Source organism: Suncus etruscus, chromosome 19 (assembly GCF_024139225.1).
Source record: "Suncus etruscus isolate mSunEtr1 chromosome 19, mSunEtr1.pri.cur, whole genome shotgun sequence".
Lineage (NCBI taxonomy): Eukaryota > Metazoa > Chordata > Mammalia > Eulipotyphla > Soricidae > Suncus > Suncus etruscus.
This window is the reverse complement of record NC_064866.1, coordinates 3,405,641-3,429,163: the sequence shown is the minus strand read 5'-3', so window position 1 is coordinate 3,429,163 and position 23,523 is coordinate 3,405,641. Positions and strand designations below refer to the sequence as shown.

Below are 23,523 nucleotides of genomic sequence, written 5' to 3'. Positions count from 1 at the left end.
CAGGGCTCAGAAGACATGCCTGGTGAACTACCTCCGTTTGTGGTGCTAGAGTTTGACTAGGTTCATGGCCACAACTTGTACTATTGTGCCTAAAAATGTAAGCTTCAAAGCACTGTATATTTCAATTATAATATGTCATAATTAAAAAAATCTAAGCAGGGCCCGAGCAATAGCATAGTGGATAGACTGTTTGTCTTGCAGGTGGCTGACCTAGGTTCAATCCCCAGCAACTCATCTAGTTCTCCAAGCTTACCAGAAGTGATCTCCGAATATAGTGCCTGGCGAAAGTCCTGAGCACATCTGGCTGTGCTCCCCAACAGAAAAAATGAACAAAACCCCATTATTCCGAGTATTCTTGAGGATCCTCTTTTAATAGACCTGTTTTATGAAGCAGAACTTAATTAATGATTCATTTCTTTAGGTATTTTTGTACCTTTATTGCAGCACATGACACAATATGACTTGCATCACTACCATTTGGTGAATATTTATCCATCACATTACACTAACTGGACAAAAAAAACACATAGTCCAGTGTCTACCCTATATCCTGTAGTGTTTGCTGAACTAAAACTACCTTGAATGAATCAAATTGCTTCTCAATTTTTTAAGATGATGGTAAAAATGTAAGTGCCATGAGCATTGTCTACCTCTGAACGCAAACTTATTATTCACTTAGGAAATGAAGACTTTAACAAAATCCCCCTTCCCACCGTAAGTAGTTCTGCTTTTTTTTTCCAAGAATTGTTTTCCAATCACTCATATACTGTTTCAAATTTTGATTTTTACTGCTCTGAGGCACAGCTACCACTTTTCCTATCATGTGTTCTGTCCTCAGAGCCATATATCCCTGGTTCCTGCCCAGCTCCAGTTATTGAAGGCAGATCATTTTGATTTGTGTGCATAGGGAGTCTTTCCTTGCAGCTACCTGCATGATCTGGGGACAGGCATAGCTGGCCAAGTCTAGTTCTACACAATAAGATGCTCTGTTGCAATAATAATGCATATAAAAGACCTGAATATATAATTTCCATTGTACTTGTGGGGAAATCTGCAGCTTTTCACCTCATGAAACTCTAGTTTTATTACACATAGAATGTAATATATGTAATAAATACTTCAGTTTTAATAAAATTCCAGTTTTATTTACACATTAACTGCTTCTCTAATTGGCCTATCATGTCGTCTTTTGAAGTATCCTTTGTCAGAACGGTTGCCTTAAATACCAGGCAAGTGTGCTTATTTATTTTTGCTTGTTGTCAATCTATACTATAAACTTTAAGCTTATTGAAGAAAAAATCTCTCTGTTGTTTTTTAAACTTTTTTAAAAAAATGATTTCTTACCATTTTTGCAAATGTCAGTGTATAGAGGTGTAGAGAGTAGTACCTGACACATAAACATCTTTAATACATAGTTTTTGAATGAATGAGATAATTAGGGATTATGTGCATATTTTTGGAGGTGGTTATTGTTGCTGTGGTGCTGTGTGGTACAGCACGAACAACTAGAGATAGGTATTGGATCATATGATGTATGGTCTAGACTTTGATCCATATACTCAGCCTCAACTGTGAACATATTAAAGCATTATGCCCATTGTCGATTGTTGCCAATAATGTGCTTCAAAACTGAGAGGCACAAAACAGGTCCTATTTTATTAGACATCATAACACTGTAGGTCAGGATTTGGGGCCTATCTTTGAACAATTTCTTTCCTGGTGATGTTGACTGGACCAATGATTGGTCTTTGGCTAAAGGCTCCTATGCAGGTCTCCATGCACCAGGCATAGAATGAATAAAGTCTGACTTCAAGTAGACTGTGGAGTGATGTTTTAGCATAGTCTCAGTATCTATTCTTGGTTTCTTCAACAGCATGTCAGAGACCTGTCATAGCAGCTCCTTACATCAAAAGGCCAGGATGGAGGCGACAAGGCTCAATATTACTAGTAATTGAATCTGTAATCATCATTGGTCTATGATCAAATACCAAATTCTCCATTGGTCAAGCATGTTGCCAAGACTCACCCAGTCACCAGGGAGAGAAAAATTAGACCCACCTCTCAATGTGAGAACAAACAGAGCATTTTCATTACCTTTAATCCACTACTTGACTTTACTGTTGGCAACATTCATATACAAAATATAATCCTTTCCCTCAAAAAAACCCTAAAGTTTCATACTGTAACAGCTCAAAAGTCCAGAATATCCTCCTTTAATTCAACTCCAAGTAATGATAATGCTCCTGGTTTACAGCTAAGTTATTTTCTCATGATCTGTTCTTTGATTCTTAGTTCCTTCTTAGTTTTGCTTAGGACATGGTTCTTGTTCAATGCCTGGTAACTTTCTCATACTGTTTCCTTTACTACAAAATTGAGATTTTAAGGCATATTTCTCTATGTACTACATTAAGTCCTTTTAGCTTATGCTTAAATACTTCATTTAAAAAACTTGAGGACCTCTCATATTAATTTGTAATCTGTGATTATCATTTATTCTGAGAAAGCCAAACCTACATTTCATTGAAAAATAAATTTTTGTGGGACTGCTTGGGAGGTTGCTATGGAAAAATGAGTCTTAAGCTTCCTAGAAACTCTAGTTGTCTATTTTAAAGACACACCCTGAGGATTTTTAGAGGCCTTTTTTTTTTTTTTTTTTTTTTTTTTGCGGGGGAGTGACTTCCCCAGCAGTGCCTGGGCAACTTTCAGGCATACGTGGCTCAGCTGAGCTGGGGATAGTTTTGGTACTCAGTCACCGCCATGATGGGAAAACCAGGATCACAGCTAATAGAACTGTGGTGCCAAGGATTGAACTTGGAGCCTCACAAATGTAAGACATGCTCTCTAATTCTTTCACTGCACCTTTCAGTTCCTTAGAAGTTTTTTTGTGTGTGTGTGTGTGTGTGTGTTTTGCTTCACTGAAATGGTGCATAGAGAGCACAGAACCACTGAAATAATACATTAAGCCTAGAGTTGATTTTTCACTCTAAAGAGAGTTATTTTGAAAGTTTTTGTTATATATGATGACAGCAGGCAAGAAAAGCCAAATTAAAACTAGCAAGTCTTAACAAATTTATTTTAAATTTCGCTTAAAATATCAATGGTAAAAATAAGGAGAACAGTTCATCACACTAAAGATAAAGATATCTTCAATTATTCACTGGTTAAGAAAGTAGAAGCAAAGATGAGCAAATAAACTACATCAAACTACATCAAATGTTTCTGTACTGCAAAAGAAACAATGACCAGAATAAATATACACTCCACAGATTAGGAGAGAGTATTGTCTAACCATTCAATTGGATAAAAGGTTGATCTGCAAGTTGTATAAAGCATTGATAGGACTTTACAAGAAAAAATAAACTAACTCCATCAAAAAATTGGGAAATAGATGGACATTTTCTTAAAGGAGACATACAAGTCATTGAGAAGTATATTGAAAATGCTTTAAAATAGTTACCATCAGGGAAACTCAAATTAAAACAATGAATCTAATCTATACCAGAGAAATTGGTATACACAACAAAGAATAAAAACAGTGAGTATTGGCCTGGGTGCAAGAATAAAGGGGCCCTTTTCACTGCTGGTGGAAATGTTGACTGATACAACACTTTTAGAAAACAATATGGACACTATTTACAAAACTAGAAAATGAGTTCCCACAGTATCCAGAAATTCCATTTCTTGGCATCTATTCCAGAAACCCAGAAATTCTATTTAGATCTTTGCACTCCTATGTTCACTATAGCACTATTAACAAAAGCCAAAATCTGGAAACAATCCAAGTGTCCAAGAACAGATGCATGGGTCAAGAAACTGTGATAATGTGTGACAATATTGCAGTGGAATATATTACTGTGATAAGAATAGAATACTACTTTACTCTAAGAAAATATGAAATCATGCAATTTGCTGCTTTGTGAATGAATCTAGATGCTCAGTGAAGTTAGTCAGAGATAGCGGGCAGACACAAAATGATTTCTTTTGTATGTTGAATATAAAGAACCATAGTAGGGGTGGGGGGTAACAAATGCCCAAATCTGGGACTAAGATCTGATCCTCAGTGGAAAACTTAGTACTACAGATATGGGGTGATATTGGCACAATGATGGAAGAAAGTGGCACTTTGGTGCAGAGTGGCATTTTATTATGAATTCCTACCACTCAAAGCTTTGTAAAACATAGATCACATAATTGCCTAAAAGAAAAGAAAAACAATATACACAATGGAATATTATGCAGCTGTCAGGAGAGATGAAGTCATGAAATTTTCCTATACATGGATGTACACGGAATCTTTTATGCTGAGTGAAATAAGTCAGAGAGAGAGAGAAAAAGGCAGAATGGTCTCACTCATCTATGGGTTTTAAGAAAAATGAAAGACATTCTTGCAATAATAATTTTCAGACACAAAAGAGAAAAGAGCTGGAAGTTCCAGCTCACCTCAGGAAGCTCACCACAAAGAGTGATGAGTTTAGTTAGAGAAATAACTACATTTTGAACTGTCCTAATATTGAGAATGTATGAGGGAAATGGAGAGCCTGTTTAGAGTACAGGCGGGGGTCGGGTGGGGAGGAGGGAGACTTGGGACATTGGTGATGGGAATGTTGCACTGGTAATGGGTGGTGTTCTTTACATGACTGAAACCCAAACACAATCATGTATATAATCAAGGTGTTTAAATAAAATTTTAAAAAATCTGAAAAAAAAAGAAAAGAAAAACAAAAAATCCTCAGAAGTTCTTTTCTGAAAAAATAATGTTAGCTCGTTTCTTTTTCAATTCCGTATCTTATCACATGTAGTTAAAAGAAACTGGTCAATAGACCTTAAATTCTGTCTAAAAATTACCTTTTACAGACTCACACATTCACTAGGTACATTTATGTTCTCCAATATTCCTAATAATAATGGTTTGCTTAGTTTATGCCGTAATGTCACACTAAACTTTTCACTTCCCTAGTAAGATGGCTTCTACTATTCTCCAATCTTTCCACAATATTATACGATGATCTGTAAATTGGTTTACTGTTACACAAATACTTACCTCTCCAGCACTTTCTCCAGAGCATGCTCTTCTGCACCAATGACTTTAGACTTCACCATGTAACCTATTTTGAGAAATGAAATATAGAAGAGACAATCTGTCAGTTGAGAGCAGAGATTCTGAATGACATTGTGCATTTTTACAAACTCTCTCTCTCTCTCTTTCACTCCTGCATGCTACACGAGTAGCTATTCTCCAAGTAGTTGTTGCCTCTTTGATGTGAGTCCTGGAATAAGCAACACATGGAATCTATGTCTTTGAATTCACTGTATTTTTTGTTAATTTTTTTGCAGTATCATTGTGATTTACAAAAGTAGAAATGTGTATGCTTCAGGAATACAGTCTGTTGCAATACCAGATTCACTGATAATTGCCAATAGCTCTCCACCAGTATTCACATGGCTCTTTATTTAATACATGCAATTTAAAACCAACAATGAATCTCTCCTCAAAAAATGTATTTATGCATGAAATACAAGCATAATTTTGAGTTAAAAGATAAATTTTAAAGACTAGAGAGAAGATCCTAAAACTCTAGCGTTGATTATCTCTGAATATGACAGTTATTTACATTTCTGTTAAAAATGTGAAATATTAAAAAAACAAAAAAGTGAATATTTAAATTTTATTAATTTATCAAAATTTTATTAGTATTTAAATAATATTAAATTTAAGTTTTGAATATTTTAAACATTTAAATTATGTACATAATTTAAAAAATAAATATTTAAAGAATATTTTACAAAGAATATGTCATAAACTTTATAGAAAATATTTATTTTTAATAGTAAATACTTTACAGATTTCCTCCAGAGACCTTTTAGTTTAAAAATACAATCATTTTAAAAGTTAGGGCCTGGAGACAGGGTAGTTGTCTAAATCTAGTAGTCCATAATTTGATGTAAGACAAAGCTAAAAATAGGACCAGCTTCGATATGGAGGGTGGAAATCTGACCCTACTTGCTTTTTAGCTTTTGGCCACAGAGGTAGCAGATTTTTTTGACAGGTGGCCTTTGAACCTTATCTTAGGTCAAACCAGACCTTAAAAATGCTTTCCCTAAAGACAGTCTAATTCAGTAGCCATGTGGTGTCTGGTACAGATATAATATCAAAACTGAAGGATCCAGAGTAGACAGTCCTTCCCGATACTCCAATTTGTAACATTATTCTCTTCTTCAACCCTAACTAGACTAACCATAGCCATATTATTAACGAATTAGGGAAACAAATTCAACCCGTAAAAAGGTGGATGTCAGTTTGTACCACAAGTGGAACTCCCCATAGGCCCACTAAGACCTAGGTATACCCGAGTTCAACTCTTAGGATACCTGAAAGAAAAAAGATTTATTTTAGTGATACAATGATGGTGTTATATTAAAAAAATTCAGAAGACATATCCCCAGGACCCTATCATATAGAAGACCATCTGTATTAGTCTCAGCAGACACTCTGAGCCTTAATGAAACTCGAAAATCATCTGTGAAACAAATACATAACTAAACTAGCACTGCCACAAGTGGCAACATAGAGCTTTCAGCAAATTAAACGGTCAGTGATTATAACTGTGATGGTAGCACTTACTAAAAGGCTTTAATTTTAAAGGGAGAAAGGAGTTTTTAGGCTGCATACATTTTAATTATGGCAGACCTAAGAGCAGGCACGAGCTGTGTGCAGATCAGCAAGATTGGCCCCAACAAAAAAGGGGATTGCCGCCTCCGCATCCACCTAGGTCAGAGGCTAAACATGCCAAGCTTACACAACTGCAAGGCAATCTCTCAGAACATAAACTCTTCTTGAGATCACAGGGAACCATAGCAAAACGGCACAAAACCTCACCATGTTGTGAGTGAATATAGCATTCCTACAGATTTAGTACTACTCTCCTATATAATCTCTCTGAAATGGAGTTCAGAGTGGAAATACTTAGGATGTTCAAAGAGATTAAAGAAACAATAGAAGGGACTAGCAAGAACACAAGAGGATGGATATGGAGGATACAAGGGCAGAAATGAGAAAAATACAAATAGAGATGTTAGAATTGAAAATTTTGGTAAGCAGAATTAAACATTCTTAGAAAGGCCTCACCAGCAGAGTAAAAGCTGTTGAGGACAGAATTAGTGAGCTTGAAGATGAAGTGTAAGAAACCTCCAGACATCAATAGAGATTGAAGAAAGCCTCAAAATAAACAAACAGAAGACGGGGAAAATCATCAAAATAAAAGAACAGACAACAATGGGATAAATTTGGGATACATTTAACAAAATTCAACAGAAACAACGTAAGAATTATTGGGCTCCAAGAGAGCAGAAGAAAATTCTGAAAAAATACAATCAAAGACATTGTTGTTGAGTGGCTAAAATAGTGTGGTATGTGGTACTATACATAATGGAATACTATGCAGCTATCAAGAGAAATGAAGTCATGAAATTTGTCTGCACATGAATGGACATGGAAACTATTATGTTGAATGAAATAAGTCAGGGGTAGAGAGATAGACACAGAATAGTCTTTCTCATTTGTGGGATTTAAGAAAAACAAAAGACATTATTGTAATAATGCCCAGAGACAATAGATATGAGGGCTGGAAGGTCTGCCCATGATATAAAGCTCACCACAAAGTGTGGTGAGTGAAGTTAGAGAAATAACTACACTGACAACTATCATGACAATGTTAATGAATTAGAGAAGTAGAATGCCTTTTTTGAATACAGGCAGGGTGTGGGGGAGGAAGGAATGGGGGCATTGGTGGTGGGAATGTTGCAGTGGTGAAGGGGTGTTCTTTTTTTATGACTGAAACCCAACTACAAACATGTTTGTAATCATGGTGCTTAGATACAGATATCATTATTAAAACAACAACAAACCAAAGACATCATTGCTGAGAAGTTCTCAAAGCTGAAGAGTGTATACACCCACATCCTAGATGCTGAAAGAATATTAACTAAAAGAGACTCAAATAAAAACACCCAAAGGCACATCCTAATCCCATAGATAGACTGAAAGCAATAAGATCAAAAAGAAAATTACATACAAAGGAGTATCATTAAGATTTATCAGCAGATTTATCACAAGCAACTTTCCAAGTCTAATGGCTGTGATTGTACATAGTGGAAAAAGAAAACCCAATAAAATGAATTCTTCACCAAGAATACTTCACCCAGCCAAACTCTCATTCAGGTTTAAAGGAAGGATACACAACTTCATGGATAAACAACAACTCAGGAATTAAATAGACTCAAAACCAACTTTAAGAATAAACTGAAGAAAGTTATTTAAGGCAAGACAAATCCCACAAAAACCACAATTCTACAAAAAGATGGCCCATAATTTCATTACAATAATCTCTCTCAAAGTTAATAAGTTAAACACACCTATTAAAAGACACTGAGTGGCAAAATGGATCAGAAACTTAAATCCAACATTCTGCTGTGTGTAAGAAACATATTTTGGTAGTTCGAAACACTGAGTTTCAAATATTCAAGCAAAAATCTCCCTTATAAAATGGTTTTGATGGCCATAATAATATTAGACAACATAGACTTCAGGCTTAAACAGATAATAAGAAAGGGTAATTTCTTAATAATAATGGGATATGTACATCAGAAAGAAATCACACTCTTAAACATATATGCAGCCAATGACAGGCCAGTAAAATACATAACACAACTGCTAATAGATTGAAGAAGAAAGATGTCAATAGCAAGACAATCGTATATGGATATTTTAACACTGTTCTGTCACCTCTTGATAGATCAGCCAGGCTAAAACTGAACAAGAATATACTGACTTTGAAGGAAGAAATTGAATAGAGTGGCTTAGTAGACATTTTCATATTTAGAAATATGATACACATTTTTCTCCAATACACATGGGACATTCTCCAAGATAAACCACACGCTGGGCCATAAAACATACCTCCATAAAATCAAGCGGATAGACACTGTATCAACTGACTTCTCAGACCATGATGCACTGAAAATAGAAGTGAATTATGAACAGAAAAAGAGAAAAAACTTTAACACCTGGGAATCAAACAGTTCACTGATGAACAACCTGTGGGTCAGAGAGGAAGTCAAAAAGAAAATAAAAAGATTCACGAAAACAATGGAGAATGAGGGTTCAATTTATCAAAAGCTGTGGGGTACAGCTAAAGTAGTAATCAGAGGAAATTTTATGGCTTTACAAACATCCATCAGGAATGAAGAAAGGGCCTACATAAATAACTTAATGGCACAGCTATAGGAATTAGAAAATGACCAAAAATGAAAATTTATTTATCACTGCTGGTGGAAATGTCAACTGGCTCAGCCTTTTTTGGAAAATAATAAGCACATTTCTCATAAAAACTAGAAATTGAACTTTCATATGACCAAGTAATAGTGTTCCTAAGAAAATAACCTAAGGACCCAAAAATACAATGCAGAAAGGCATCTGCACTCCTATTTTTATTGCAGCACTATTCACAATAGCCAGAATTTGGAAACAATCCAAGTGTCCCAGAACAGATGAGTGGGTAAAGAAACTGAACTGTGATTCATCTGCACAATGGAATACTATGAAGCTGTTAGGAAAAATGAAGTCATGAAATTTGGTTTTACATGGATGGATATAGGGAATATTATGCTGGGCCAAATGACTCAGAGGGATAGGAATAGACATAGAATGATGGGATTCATTTGTGGGCTATAAAAGTATCATGATAATAGGAGACTAAAGTGATAGCACAGCGGTAGGGCATTTGCCTTGCACGCAGGCCAATCTAGGACTACCCGGGTTCAATTTCTGGCATCCTATATGGTCCCTGGGCCTGCCAGGAGCGATTTCTGAGCACAGAGCCAGGAGTAATCCCTGAGTGCCACTGGGTGTGGCCTCAAAACAAAAAAAATGATGGTAATAATATCCAAAGAAAATAGAGATAAATAGAGATAATAGAGCTAAATAGATAAAGACTAGTCAGACTGGCCCATGGTAGGAAGCTTGCTACAAAAATCAGGGAAGTGCAGTTAGGGAAGAGGAGTGACCACTACAATAATAATTGTTGGAAATGATTACTCTGGACAAGAACTGGGTGCTGAAAGGAAGTAAAAGTGGTATGCATGACACTCTTTCAATAACTCTATTGCAAAGTAGGAAAGAATACAAGAGAGAGAGACAGAGACAGAAGAAAAAATGTCTTCCATAGAGGCAGGCATAGGGGAGGTCAGAGGGGAGGGCAGGAAGCAAAGTGGAGACATTGATGATAGGAAATGTAAACTGGTGGAGGGATCAGTGTTGGACATTGTATAAATGAAATTCAATCATGAACAACTTTGTAACTGCGTCTCATGGTGATTCAAAATAAACTTAAAAGAGAATAAACAGGGGCCGGAAAGCTAGCACACAGGTAGGGCATTTGCCTTGCATGCAACCGACCCGGGAGAAACTCAGTTTGATTCCCGGCATCTCATTTGGTCCTCCAGGGGTGATTTTTGAGTGCAGAGCCAGGAGTAACCCTTGAGCACCTGCTGGGTGTGGCCCAGAAATCAACCAATCAGCCAGTGAATCAATCAATAAAGTTTAAAAATATAAATGAAAGAATAAACAGCTATGATACATCTGACTTATTTAAGCCTCGCTACATAAATCGATGGGCTAGGAGTTCACACCATTGGCCATCTCCAAAATGATCTTTTCTTTGATTGAAAAAAACTAATGGGGTGTGTGTGGGGGGGAGATTCCAGATTCTTATGATCATAACCTTATGAATTTTCCAGTATTCTGAGACATTCAGGCACTTTTTTGCCCCCTTTAAATTAGTAGCAGGGAGAAAAATAAATAAATTAGTAGCAGGGTCCAGTTGCCTTTGTGTTTGGGAATGTGAAATTTAGAGAGATAAAATACCATAAAATAATAATAACAATAATTATAATCTGTCTGATTTGAAGACCACCAAGAATCTGGTTTTGTTCTACCATGTTTCCTTTTCATAGTAAGACTCCTGTCTCATTAAAGGTGAGATATGGCATGTCAGGTGTCAGGTGTCTTGGTCATGCCTTCATCTCATTTGTCTGTTCTAGTGTTTGCATTTGCATTTATCCAATGTCCCAATTCTGATTTTCTGGTGCTCCAGAGGGACCTCTGGGTTTTATTTTTGTGATAGATAGATAGATAGATAGAAAGATAGAGAGATAGATAGATGATAGATAGATAGATAGATAGATGATAGATAGATAGATTAGATAGATGATAGATAGATAGATAGATAGATAGATAGATAGATAGATAGAAAGGTAGATAGAAAGGTAGATAGATAGATGATAGATATTTTTGTGATAGCCCTAAAAGCACCTCCTTTCCAAACTCTGCTTTCACGGAGGTTCTGTTTATCCAATGCACCTCAGTCCTGGCACCCCTCTGCCTTTCTGCCCCTTGCTCCCAGGCCAGGCCAGGCAGCCAGGGTGTGTGGGGGCAGTGAGAAACCAGGGCCTGCTCAGCTCCTGCAGCCCCGCCCCACTTGTGGTTGTCAGCTCAGCTGGGGCGAGCTGCCTGTGCCAGCCAGTCGTGTCCCTGCCTGCTCCTGCCACAGCTGCCTTTGGCTCAGCTCCCCAAGTATCAGAGCAGCTCCCCAACTGCCCTGTTCCCTCCAGCTCCAGCAGAGAACAGCCCTTGCCTTGTGCCCTGGAGACCGTTAGCTGGATTTGCAGCCACATCAAATCATTCTGCTTTAAGGGGAAAAAAAAAAGAAAGAAAGAAAGAAAGAAGGGGGTGGGTGCAGAGGTTTGCTTCTCTTGCCTAAAAAAGGACACCTAGAAAGGAAGCTGGGGAGGAAAAGTCTCTACCGCTGCGGCTCCCCTATGCCCTGGAGCTCCTTGGGCAAAGCTTGGCGTCTTACCAGGCTGCTACCATCCCCGGGCTAAAGGGCTGAGACGCCCCTGCCGGGAATAAAACAAGGGGAGAAGAAGATGGAGCGAATCTGGATGAGGTAGGTCCTGGGCACTGGCTTGCCACGTTGTTCTGGAGCTGGCACCCTTGGGAGGAGCTGCTGAGAGTGCCTATGGGAGCCTGCCTGCCTGTCTGTCTATCTGTCTGTCTGTCTGTCTGTCTGCCATTCCGCCTCTCTCTGTCTCTCTCATTCTCCTCCTCCTCCTCCTCCTCCTCCTCCTCCTCCTCCTCCTCACTCTCCTCCTCCTTCTCTAACTCTACCACCTCCTCTCTCTCCCTCTCTTTACTCCTCCTCTCTGTCTCTCTCCTCCTCCTCCTCCTCCTCCTCCTCCTCCTCCTCCTCCTCCTCCTCCTCCTCCTCCACTTCCCTCACCTTCTCCTCTTCTTCCTCCTCTTTCTCCTCCCTCCCTCTGCCTTTCAATCTGTCCTCCTCCTCCACTTCCTTCACCTTTTCTTCCTATTCCTCTCCCTCTCCCCCCCTCTCCAATCCAGCCAATTCTGGTCTATCCCTCCTGTGCCTCCTGTATGTCCTGCTCCCTGGTGTTTTCCAATTCTCCCTCCCACTTTGCCCAGATGTTGAAAATGCCCAGAGATGCCCGCTGGATTTGGAAGGTCCTGCTAGAACTGTTTCTCTGTGCTTTGCAGTCTACTGGAGAGAGAGAGACTCTGATCCCCATCCCCGAGAGAGGTTCTCAAGGGTACTTCCTTAGAGACATTTCATTTCAGGTGCCTTGAGAAAGACCTACTTTTTCCTCAGCCCTACACACAGAGGCCCCAAGATGAAAAGATGGACTATCTTGGGGGGAGAGGAAAGGAATTAGAAAGAGATGTGGGTGCTTCCCTTGCACAGGCTAGGATATGGGGAGGATGGTGAAAGGGACCCAGAACTATAAACTACTTTTTAAAAAAAGTCCTAGAGATATCTGGAAGAATAGTGCCTTCTCCGTTCCCCACTCTCTTCCCCCCAATAGACTTTAAAATGGATTTTTGCTTGGTTGGAGAGGTAGGACATATATATATATATGCATGCCTTGCTTGCAGCTGACCTGGGTTGAATCCATTGTACCTCATCTGGCCTCTTGAACACCACCAGGAGTGATTATATATGGCACAGTCGATTGTGACCCCCCCCCCAAATTACACTGGGTTGAGACAAGGCTTTTTACAGTGCAAGGAGACTGGTTATTAGAGAAGGTTTCTGTCACAGAAACGCTCAGGTGTGACTTTGAGACCCTTGACTTAAATGAGAGCCCCATACTTTCAGTAAACTTTATGAACTAATCTTATCTTTTAATTAGGAAGCATCCGAAATATCAATTGTGTTATATTAATATCGTTTGTGAATCATTAGTAGTAAAATGAATTTAGTGTATCACAATGAATATTTTTAATAAAAAGATTATCATAGGAAATATAAGTGCAAACAAGGATGGTACATTTAAATACCCGTTAAACTGAAATTTTTGTTCCAGTTACACCTAACCTATAAATAATCTTGCTTGCAATTTAAGTATGATTCATATTATGAAGAGACTTTTTTTTTTAAAGTAGAAACATTCTGACTTCCACCTTGCCAAAAATTCTTTTTTTATTTAGCCATTTCAGATGTAATAGCAGTTTAAGTTAAGTCATTAACACTTTTTAAATATAAGCTGTAACAATTTTGGGAAAATGAAGCTATAACTTTAAAAAAAGATCAGACAGTTATTTATTTGGATTTTGGGCCACAACTGGCAGGCTTCAGGATTTATTTTCTCTTGGCTCTGACTGAAGGGATCATTCCTGGAAGCTACATAGAAGGCAAACACCTTACAACTTATGCAGTCTCTCCAGTCTCAACAGCCCTTATGTTGAGAGTCAATTTTTTTTTTTATGTTTTGAGTCAATTTTACTTCACCAGTCAATGGAGTTCTCAGTTCAAAAATGAATACATTGTCAGTTCTTTTGAATTCCTTCTCCTCGCACCAAGGAAAATTATTATCCTAGTTTTTACCACAGAATAATTTTGCTTGATTTTGAACTTTATGTGAAACTATCCACTGTAAACTCTTTTATAATGGGCCTTATTCATTCAATATTATGCTTGTGAATTCTCATATTCATGTTTTATTTAATACCTGTTTCTATATAGAGTTTAATTGTGTTTAAATGTGTGACAATTGTCCATTCTACTATAACTGAGCATTTTGGACAATTTCTAGTGTGAGAATACTGTAGTGTTATGAATATTTTGTACATGTCTTACTGTAAATATATGTATATATTTCTTTTGGGTAAATACAGAGAAGTGAAATTGGTCACAATAAGAAGTATATATTCAATTTTATTTATTTATTTATTTATTTATCTATTTATTTTTTTTGGGAAGGGTCACACCCTGCGGCGCTCAGGAGTTACTCCTGGCTCTACGCTCAGAAATCGCTCCTGGCAGGCTCGGGGGACCATATGAGATGCCAAGATTCAAACTACCATTCTTCTGCATGCAAGGCAAATGCCTTATCTCCATGCTATCTCTCTGGCCCCATATATTAAATTTTAGAATACACTATCAATCATATTTTAAAATGGTCATAGCAGAGGATATACAAAGGGCAGAGATACAGTAAAAGACTTGTTCAGCATTCGAAGTCACCAAAGAAATGCAAAATGTAACCTGAATGTGACACTACTATTAGTTCTTAAAATAAAAAAAATGTTTTGACAAGTGGAAGTCAGAATGTTTCTACTTTTTAAAATAAAAAGCTCTTCATAATATGAATTGTACTTCAATTGCAAACAAGTATACTTACAGGTCAGTTGTAACTGAAACAAAAATTTCAGTTTAATTGCTATCTAAATGTACCATATTTTTGTACTTATTATTTTCTATGATAATCTTTTTATTAAAATATTCATTACATTAAATTCATTTACTATTAAATTAAATAAATTACATAAAATACATTCAATTAAATTACATTAAATTCATTTCACTTTTAATGATTCACAAATGATATTAGCATATCACAATTGATATTTCAGATGCTTCCTAATTAAAAGATATGATTAGTTCATAAAATTTACTGAAAGTATGGGAATCCAGTTTAAGTCAATCTGTGTACAAAATACTGGAGATGAGTCAGACTGAGTTTTTGCCTTTATGGATTTTATTTTTTTACTTTCTTTCATTCAGTTAGACAAATATATGAATAAGTACCCACTATTTTCTACAGCATTCACTGTAAAGCTTATCATTGAAAGGCTTGCATTGTGTGTTTATTCCTTTGCATACTTTTATCTATTCCTCACCATTCTATGAAATGGAAATCAATGTGAATTTACTCATTTGTAAGACAAGAAAATTGAATTTTAGAGGAGTTATTTGTTGACACATATTGCTATGGATGAAATATAATGTGGAACTATCTTTTTTTCAAAATGAATGTTCTTTTTTTAATCAATTTTTATTAATATCTTTAAATACCTGATTATAAATATGATTGTATTTGGGTTTCAGTCTTGTAAAGAACACCTCCTTCACCTGTGCAACATTCCCACCACCAAAGTCCCAGCTCTCCCTCCTCCCCACCCTGCCCCCATCTGTACTCTAGACAGGCTTTCCACTTTCCTCATTCATTCACATTGTTAGTATAGTTCTCAATGTAGTTATTTCTCTAACTGCACTCATCACTCTTTGTGGTGAGTTTCATAAAGTGAGCTGGAAATTCCAGCCCTCCTCTCTTTGTCTCTGAGGATAATTGCAAAAATGTCTTTTATTTTTCTTAAAACCCATAGATCAGTGAGATTCTTCTGCGTCTATCTCTCTCTCCCTCTTTCTTATTTCACTCAGCATAATAGATTCCATGTATCCATGTATAGGAAAATTTCATGACTTCATCTCTCCTGACAGATGCATAATATTAAAATGGATGTTCTTAATTGTTTTATTTGAGTTGAATCCTGTAAGTGATGCAGTTTTTGAACTGATTTTTTTTGGGGGGGGGCCACACCCGGCGGTGCTCAGGGGTTACTCCTGGCTGTCTGCTCAGAAATAGCTCCTGGCAGGCACGGGGGACCCTATGGGACACCGGGATTCGAACCAACCGCCTTTGGTCCTGGATCGGCTGCTTGCAAGGCAAACGCCACTGTGCTCTCTCTGGGCTGAACTGATGTTTTTTTATTCAGCCCATTTTTTATTCAGCCCATTCTTAAAGCTATGAATAAGCTTATGAGTCTATTCTTGACTTTTATAGGCTTATGAGTCTATTCTTGACTTTTATTCTTTGCAACTCTAGAAAGCTCCAGGTGTAATAAGCCCCTATACAATGCTGCATTTGAGTTCTAATACCTCAATATTTTCTTTTCCCAACTGTACATTGTCTACACTGCCTTGGAGTCTTGCAGACCTGGGTTAAATCTCTTGTCAAGAGTGATTGGTTGGTCTGGAGCAACATATTTTCTATTAACACAATATTGGCCTTACCAAAAACTAATTGGTCATTAACAAAGATATATATATATTCACATATATGCATATACATATGTGTATATAGACATATACTTCTATCATATACTGCAGATATTCATATTCTCCTCTTTCTACCTGGCATAAATGAATGTACCAAGTGGTGTTTGGGATTTACTGACTGTACTCAGATCGTTCCCAGAGGTACGCTGAGAATTGAACCGGAAATGACCTTAACCCCTATGCTCTCTCTCAAAGAGATAAATATTGATAAGGCAAGAGTTGTCAAAGCTGATGGAAAGATGAATCATATAAAATGGAAGGTAGTTTTGCTCACCTTATGGATCAAGCATTTACTAGGAGACTTCTTATACTCCTTCAAAATTGTAGGATTTTCCTATCTGGACTAGTTGCTTCCTAAAGTATTGTAAATTTTTAATTTTATTATTTTTGCCACACTCTTCAGTGCTCAGGAGAAACACTTGATGGTGGATGGGACTCATATATGGTGCCGGGATTTGAATCAGGGTCATAACTAAATACTAGGCAAGCACTTAACTTCTCTACTGTCTCTCTGGAACCCTATTATGGTTTTTTTAGAGTCCCTGTTTGATTTGTTTGCCTATTTCTTTATTAGCTTTTTTCTGTATTAATGAATTGCCACAAAATTGCTTTAGCCTCACAAATTATTATCTTCTGGAAGTGGGAATTCTGAAAGTTGATCTTTTTTTTAAATATAATTTGTATTTTGATCATAGTGGCTTACATATTGTTGACAATAATATTTTAGGTACATATTTGCATAAAATCAGGGGGATTCCCATCGTCCATTTGTCCTCCCTACACCTCTGTTTCATCCTACCTCCCATATCCTCCTCCCTCACCCCCGGGGCTGTGAGAATATGTGGTCCCCGCTGTACCTAGCTTAATACTTAGTAGTCTTGGTCTTGGTGCCTCCCTTATTTTCTCCTGTAACTGGGAGGCAGGACTAGCTAGTTCAAGTTATGTGGTTTTGTTTGAAGAAGAGAAAAGTAATAAACTGGGGTAAAAGTCTAATATGCCGAAAATGGGCGGAATTCTTCTAGAGGCTCTCATCATTGGTTTGAGAGACGAAGGAGAAAAAGGTGAAACACCCCAACAGTACAAAAAGAAGTGTCAAATATCCAGTAAGGACTTCAACAATGATGATAAGCACTACAAAAAGAAACAAAAAACATAGTCTTCAGATAAGAAACATGGCAGAGCACATAAAGAAAAGAAGAGAGAAAAAAATAAATATAAATGGGGGCAACAACTTCAATAACCACACCAAAACAAAGAAATCGACAAAAAGTAGATAGGTAAATAATAATAATAAATGAAGATAAAAATAATATATAAAAATGTTTTGTGCTTTTTGCCTTTTTTTTTTCTTCTGCACTGGCTCAGTAAATATTGGGGTCATTCGAAAAGGAATTCACTTGGCCTAAGAGATACGGGGTTTCTCCACCCTTGCAGTATATTGTCATGGGATTAACTATAGACTCCGTTCAGGTTTATTTACTCTCCCGGTGGTGCTTTCGTGGTGTTTGGAAGACTTCTGCTCTGTCCTGGGTGATGAAATAAGACCTCTGTATCTAGAGTTCTCAGTATCTGCACAGGTCCAGGAGTGGGACTTATGATGAAGTCTTTCTTTGTGGTTCTAGAAGTTCTGTTCCCTCAGTGTCATTTTAATCCATCTTCTGTGGTTGGTGGTCTTGGTCTTTGCATTGATCCTAGGATGGCACCTAGGATAGCATTGAAAGTTGATCTTTTTTTTTTATAATTTTTATTTTGATTATAGTGGTTTACATGTTGACAATAATATTTTAGTTAAATATTTACATAACATCAGGGGGGATTCTCATCACCAAATTGTCCTCCTTTCACCTCCGTTTTTGTCCTATCTCCCATATCCACCTCCCTCACCCCCAGGGCTGCTAGGATATGTGGTCCCCTATGTACCTATCCCACCACATAGTAGTCTTGCATCTAATTGGTCTAGGTGTCTCCCTAATTTCCCCCTCTAACCAGGAGGCAGGCCTAGCTAGTTAAGTTTGCGTGGTTTGGTCTGAAGAAGAGAAAAGTAGTAAACTGGGGTGAAAGTCTAATACTCCTAGAGTGGGCAGAGTCCTTCTATAGGCTCTCATCATCGATTTGGGGGGCGATGGAGAAAAAAGAAAATGAAACATTCCATCAGTACAAAAACAAAAAAACAAACAAAACAAACAAACAAACAAACAAAAAAGTGTCCATTATCCAGTGAGGACTCCAACAATAATGGTAGAAAGTTGATCTTTTATGCCAATATCCAGTTGTCAGATAACTTTTTATTCTCTCTAGAAGAAAAGAAAGTCTAGCCTTTGTTTTTTTTTTTACACTTTCTAGGATCTGTCCACATTCTTTGGTTGATTACTTCCTTTCCTCTAATGTTATCCCTGCATGTCTAATTTCCTCATCACTTCTCCACTGGTTCTTGTTCTCATTTATATGTCTTTTTGTTGTTGTTGTTGTTGTTGTTGTTGTTGTTACTTTTTTTGGTCACACCTGGTGATGCTCAGGAGTTAGTCCTAGCTATATGCTCAGAATTTGCCCCTGGCTCAGAGGATCATATGGGATGCCAGGGGATCCAACTGAGGTCCATCCTAGGTTAGCCATGTGCAAGGCAAACACCCTACCACTTGCGCCACCACTCCAGCCCTTCAATTGTACCTCTTACAGGGAAATTCGTGATCACATTGGCTTCAACTGGGAAACCCAAAATAAACCCTACATCTCAAAGTTCCTTACACATTGCTAGGTTATAGGCTTAGAAATGTGAGCATAGTGGGAGGACATATTTCCCTAAATTCCACATTTAGAAGTCAATTTTTTGTTTTGTTTTGTTTTGTGTGTGTGGGAGGCTGGGCCATACCTGCAAATATCAAGGCTTACTCTTTGCGTTGTGCTCAGAGATCACTCCTGGCAGTGCTGGAGATTGAACAGTGGTGGGACATGTGAATGGTTTAACATATTATATTAATTTGGGGGGTGTTACATCCGACAACATTCAGGAGTTACTCCTAGCTCTGTGCTCAGAAATCTCTTCTGGCAGGCTTTGGGATGCCAGGGATCAAACCTGTGTTAGTCCTGGGTCAGCCTCATGCAAGGTAAAGGCCCTACCACTGTGCTACTAATCTGGCCTCTTATATTAACTTTTGATTCCCATTTCTCTTCCACTTTTATTTTTTATTTTTATTTGGGTTTTGGACCATACCTGGTGATGCTCAGGGGTTACTCCTAACTATGCACTCAGAAATTGCTCCTGGCTTGGGGGACCATATGGGACGCCGGGGGATTGAACCACATTTTGCCCTAGGTCAACTGTGCAAGGCAAATGCCCTACTGCTGCCTCACCGCTCTGCCCCCTCTCTTATACTTTTAGATGGAAATATGGAGCTTTATTTATTTGTCTATGGAAAAGCTAAACAACTCAGTAGAATCGTATTTGAAACTGGTCTAGTTTTCCTGAACAAATTTAAATCAAGAGAAAGTGAACTAGGATTACTTAAGAGTAATTTATATGACTGAAGAATAGATAGAAAAGTCAATTATTTAGCTTGTTTTATTTTATATTATCCTGTAACTTGATTTCATAAAATGTACGCATGAATTACATTTATTTTCCATGGTTGTGAAAATTTCCAGAAGGGACATACCTTCAATGAATACTGGTTCAGTCTCAAACTTCAATAATTTTTTATTTGTTTCTTCTCTGCACATGGTAAAAACGCAGCCATCAAGTAAGGCAAGATACTCCTTGAGAACACATCTCTATAGCATTTAAAAGCTTATTTGCTTTTATTTTGCTCCTTAGTAACTCAGCCTGGAGGAAACAATAACATTGATTTCTCTGTGACTTTATAATTAGTTAGCAGACTTTTCTGTTTACAATTGCAACCAGAAATAGCTTTATTTGTATTAGAAAACGTTTTATTTTTAATAATTCTATTCTTGAAACATTGCATTTGCATGTTGCATTTCTAATGTTTAGAATTTCCTTTTCTGCATTTAGGGAAGTAAAATTCCTATCCTCTCATTTCTGATTCATTTTTAGATAAATCTGGTGGCTCGAGAATCATTTGTATAAGACTGTGTATGTATCCACCTATTTGGTTGATACCCTGGGACACTATTCCTATTGAACCTGTCCCTATTTTTATAAATACAATTTTAAATTAGACTTGGAACATTTCACAAGTTGTCTCTGGGAAGCATTCAAATAGTTTTTAGAGTTAGGAGAAAGTCTAGAATAAAAGAGATGTCACCATGACCTAAGGTGACTCTGTCCTAGTCTATTTTAAAGCATTTAAAAGCACTGAGAACTAGCTTTTCTCTGTTTGGAGCATCTTATGAAGTCTGTGTCCAGAAAGATAAGAAATATCTAAATGTTATTAAATGATAACTTTTTTGTGGTATTGGAAATTGAACCCCGATCCTCCACTTGCAAGGTATGTTCTTGACAGTAGAGCTACTTAGAGATTTTCAGGTTACTGTTATGGGGACAGCGTTATTGCTGGCAGCCCTAGGGAGCTGGCTTCAAAGTGTCATTTTCCTTATCCTGAGCTAAAATTATTATGAGTGGGACAGAATAGAACAGTTGTTACACACCTACACAGCTAGCCATGTCTTTACTAGGATAACTTTGGACTTCAAAGGTTATTTCAGCCTCAACTTCTTTGGGGATTATTTTTAGAATCTAGTTCTGGATGTTTTCTGTAGAAAAAGTAAGCTCTCTCTCTCTCTCTCTCTCTCTACTCTATTAAATCACTCAGCTAGTTAACTTATATATTCCAAAATCTGAATTTATTGGGAAAAATATTGTCTTTTGTTTCTACATTTCAGCATCTAGATTACGTTCTAGATTCTAGCAGGTGCTTACTTAGGAAGTCCAGGAAGTCCCAAAGAATATGACCTGCATAACTGATATCAATGTCTATTTGATAGATGTCCCTATATTGTAGAATGGATGGTATCCAAACTTGGTACCATGATTTATTCAAATTCAAATAATCTGTTCCTTAAGATGTGTGCATTGTAAGGCTGGAGATATTGTACAGAAATAAAGATGCTTGCCTTGCATATGGCTGACTCAGGTTAATCTCTGGTATTACATACTGTTTCCTGAATCCTGCCAGTAGTAAGCCCTGTGAACAGAGCAATGAGGAACATTGCCAGGTGTGGCCCCAAAGCAAAAAGTAATCATCACATTATATTTCTCTTTTGTCATGGGATGACATAAAGTTAAAAAGCAGAGTGAAAGAAAGTTATATTCTAATAAAAAGATACTCTACTGAATACTGGCAGAAATGTACATCAGACAAAAGGTTTATATTCAAGATATCACAAAGCACTCACAAAACTCAACAACAAAAGAATCCTAAATGGGGAAAGAAGATGAACAAAAACTTACCTAAAAAAGACAGATGGCAAAGGCATATAAAAAAGTGCTCATTGTCACTTGTAATTAGGAAAACGTAAATTACAAAATGCTATCTTACACTAGTGAGAATGACACATACCCAAAATCTGGAGACAACCAGTGTTGGCATGGTTGTGGTGAGAAAGGATCCATTACGGCTCATGGGAATGTTGTCTAGCTCATCATTTGTGGAAAGTAGCATGAAGAACTATCCAAAAAATAGAAATAGAACTACCATATGATCCAGCAATAAACCTTCTGGACATCTAGCCCCCAAAGCACCAAAACATCAATTTAAAAGAATATATTTACACTTGGAATAAGAGAAAAAATATGGAAACAATCCAAATACCTAACTACAGATGAATGGTTCAAGAATTTGTAAGATACCCACAAGCACATATAGTGTGTATTGTGTATATATACAAATACTAGACAGTTGTAAGAGCAAAAGGAATTTTCAGCAAAATGATTTAAAATAGACTTAATGATTTAAAATAATGCTGATTGAATTCATCAGAAAGAAAAGAATAGCTACAGAATGAGCTCTGATGTTGTGTATGTAAATATTTTGGGGGATTACTATGTTACTCACCCTAAACTGATTGGTGATTGTGCCCTACCCTAGGGTGTGACCTGGCATTCTGCCCCCACCCTAGGGTAGGACCTGATTCTGCTTCCACCATTGGTTGGTATCTGATCCCACCATTGGGTGGTACCTGACTCTGGGGTATAAAAACAAGGGTCTGTGGAAGGCCGGGGCTTTTTTGCTGGAACTGAAGCTGAGTCTTTGGACTTCAGTTTTGTCCTCCGAATAAAGCGAATATTTCCACAAGCCTGACTGTCTTGCTACACTCTGACACTTAAAGGTGTCTGACACTTAAGGTGGGACTTAAAGGTGCACAACAAAGTAGCAACAAGGGTTCGAAGGCAAAAAATAATATATATACATCACATTAAATTTCTCTTTTGTCATGGGATGACACAAAGCTAAAAAGCACAGTGAAAGACAGTTATATTCTAATAAAAAGATACTCTACTGAATACTGGGAGAAATAGCATACAAAAGGTTTATATCCAAAATATCATAAAGCACTCACAAAACTCAACAACAAAAGAGGGGGCTGAAAGGGGGGAGTATTAGGGCCCTTGAGAGAGAGCTGGCTACACTGGTAATGGAAATGGTGTTAGAGTTATACACATGAGAAACCATTATCAATAATGTTATAAACCACAGAATAATTTTTAAAAAAAGAAAGACAAACAGAACATTATATCATCCAAAAATTTTTATCTTTTGTCTGGAATTCTTCTACTGGGTAGTGATTGTGAATTATATTAAAAAAACCTTTTATTCAATGAGCTGATATATATCTTAGTGCTTCACCCTGGTTTTATAGTTCCTTAACTATTTCACTTTATATTTCACTAGAAACTGTACTATATTTCTGGCCCTTCTCCAAACTCTCTTACCTCTTTACCAGTTCTCAACATGGTAGCCCAAAATTAAGTTTATTATACTACAGAACTTTATAAATAAGCTTTGTATTGGTGTAACTTATAAAACCATATCAAGAAAAAGAACACTATGTTTATTCTTTTCTGATCTGTTGTCTTCTTACAAAGATTTCTTCTTCC

The 23,523-nt window shown here is 37.2% G+C and overlaps 1 protein-coding gene across 1 annotated transcript in view; it reads left to right on the top strand.

The window, feature by feature from the left end:
• Positions 1 to 11,678: 11,678 nt before the first annotated feature.
• Positions 11,679 to 23,523, top strand: part of LOC125997457 (myomegalin-like) — a 192,559-nt gene continuing 180,714 nt past the window's right edge. Inside the window, exon 1 of the mRNA XM_049765890.1 lies at positions 11,679 to 12,002. Within this exon, the coding sequence (XP_049621847.1) occupies positions 11,983 to 12,002 (20 nt within the window). The 5' untranslated portion in view covers positions 11,679 to 11,982. The remainder of the gene's footprint in view (positions 12,003 to 23,523) is intronic.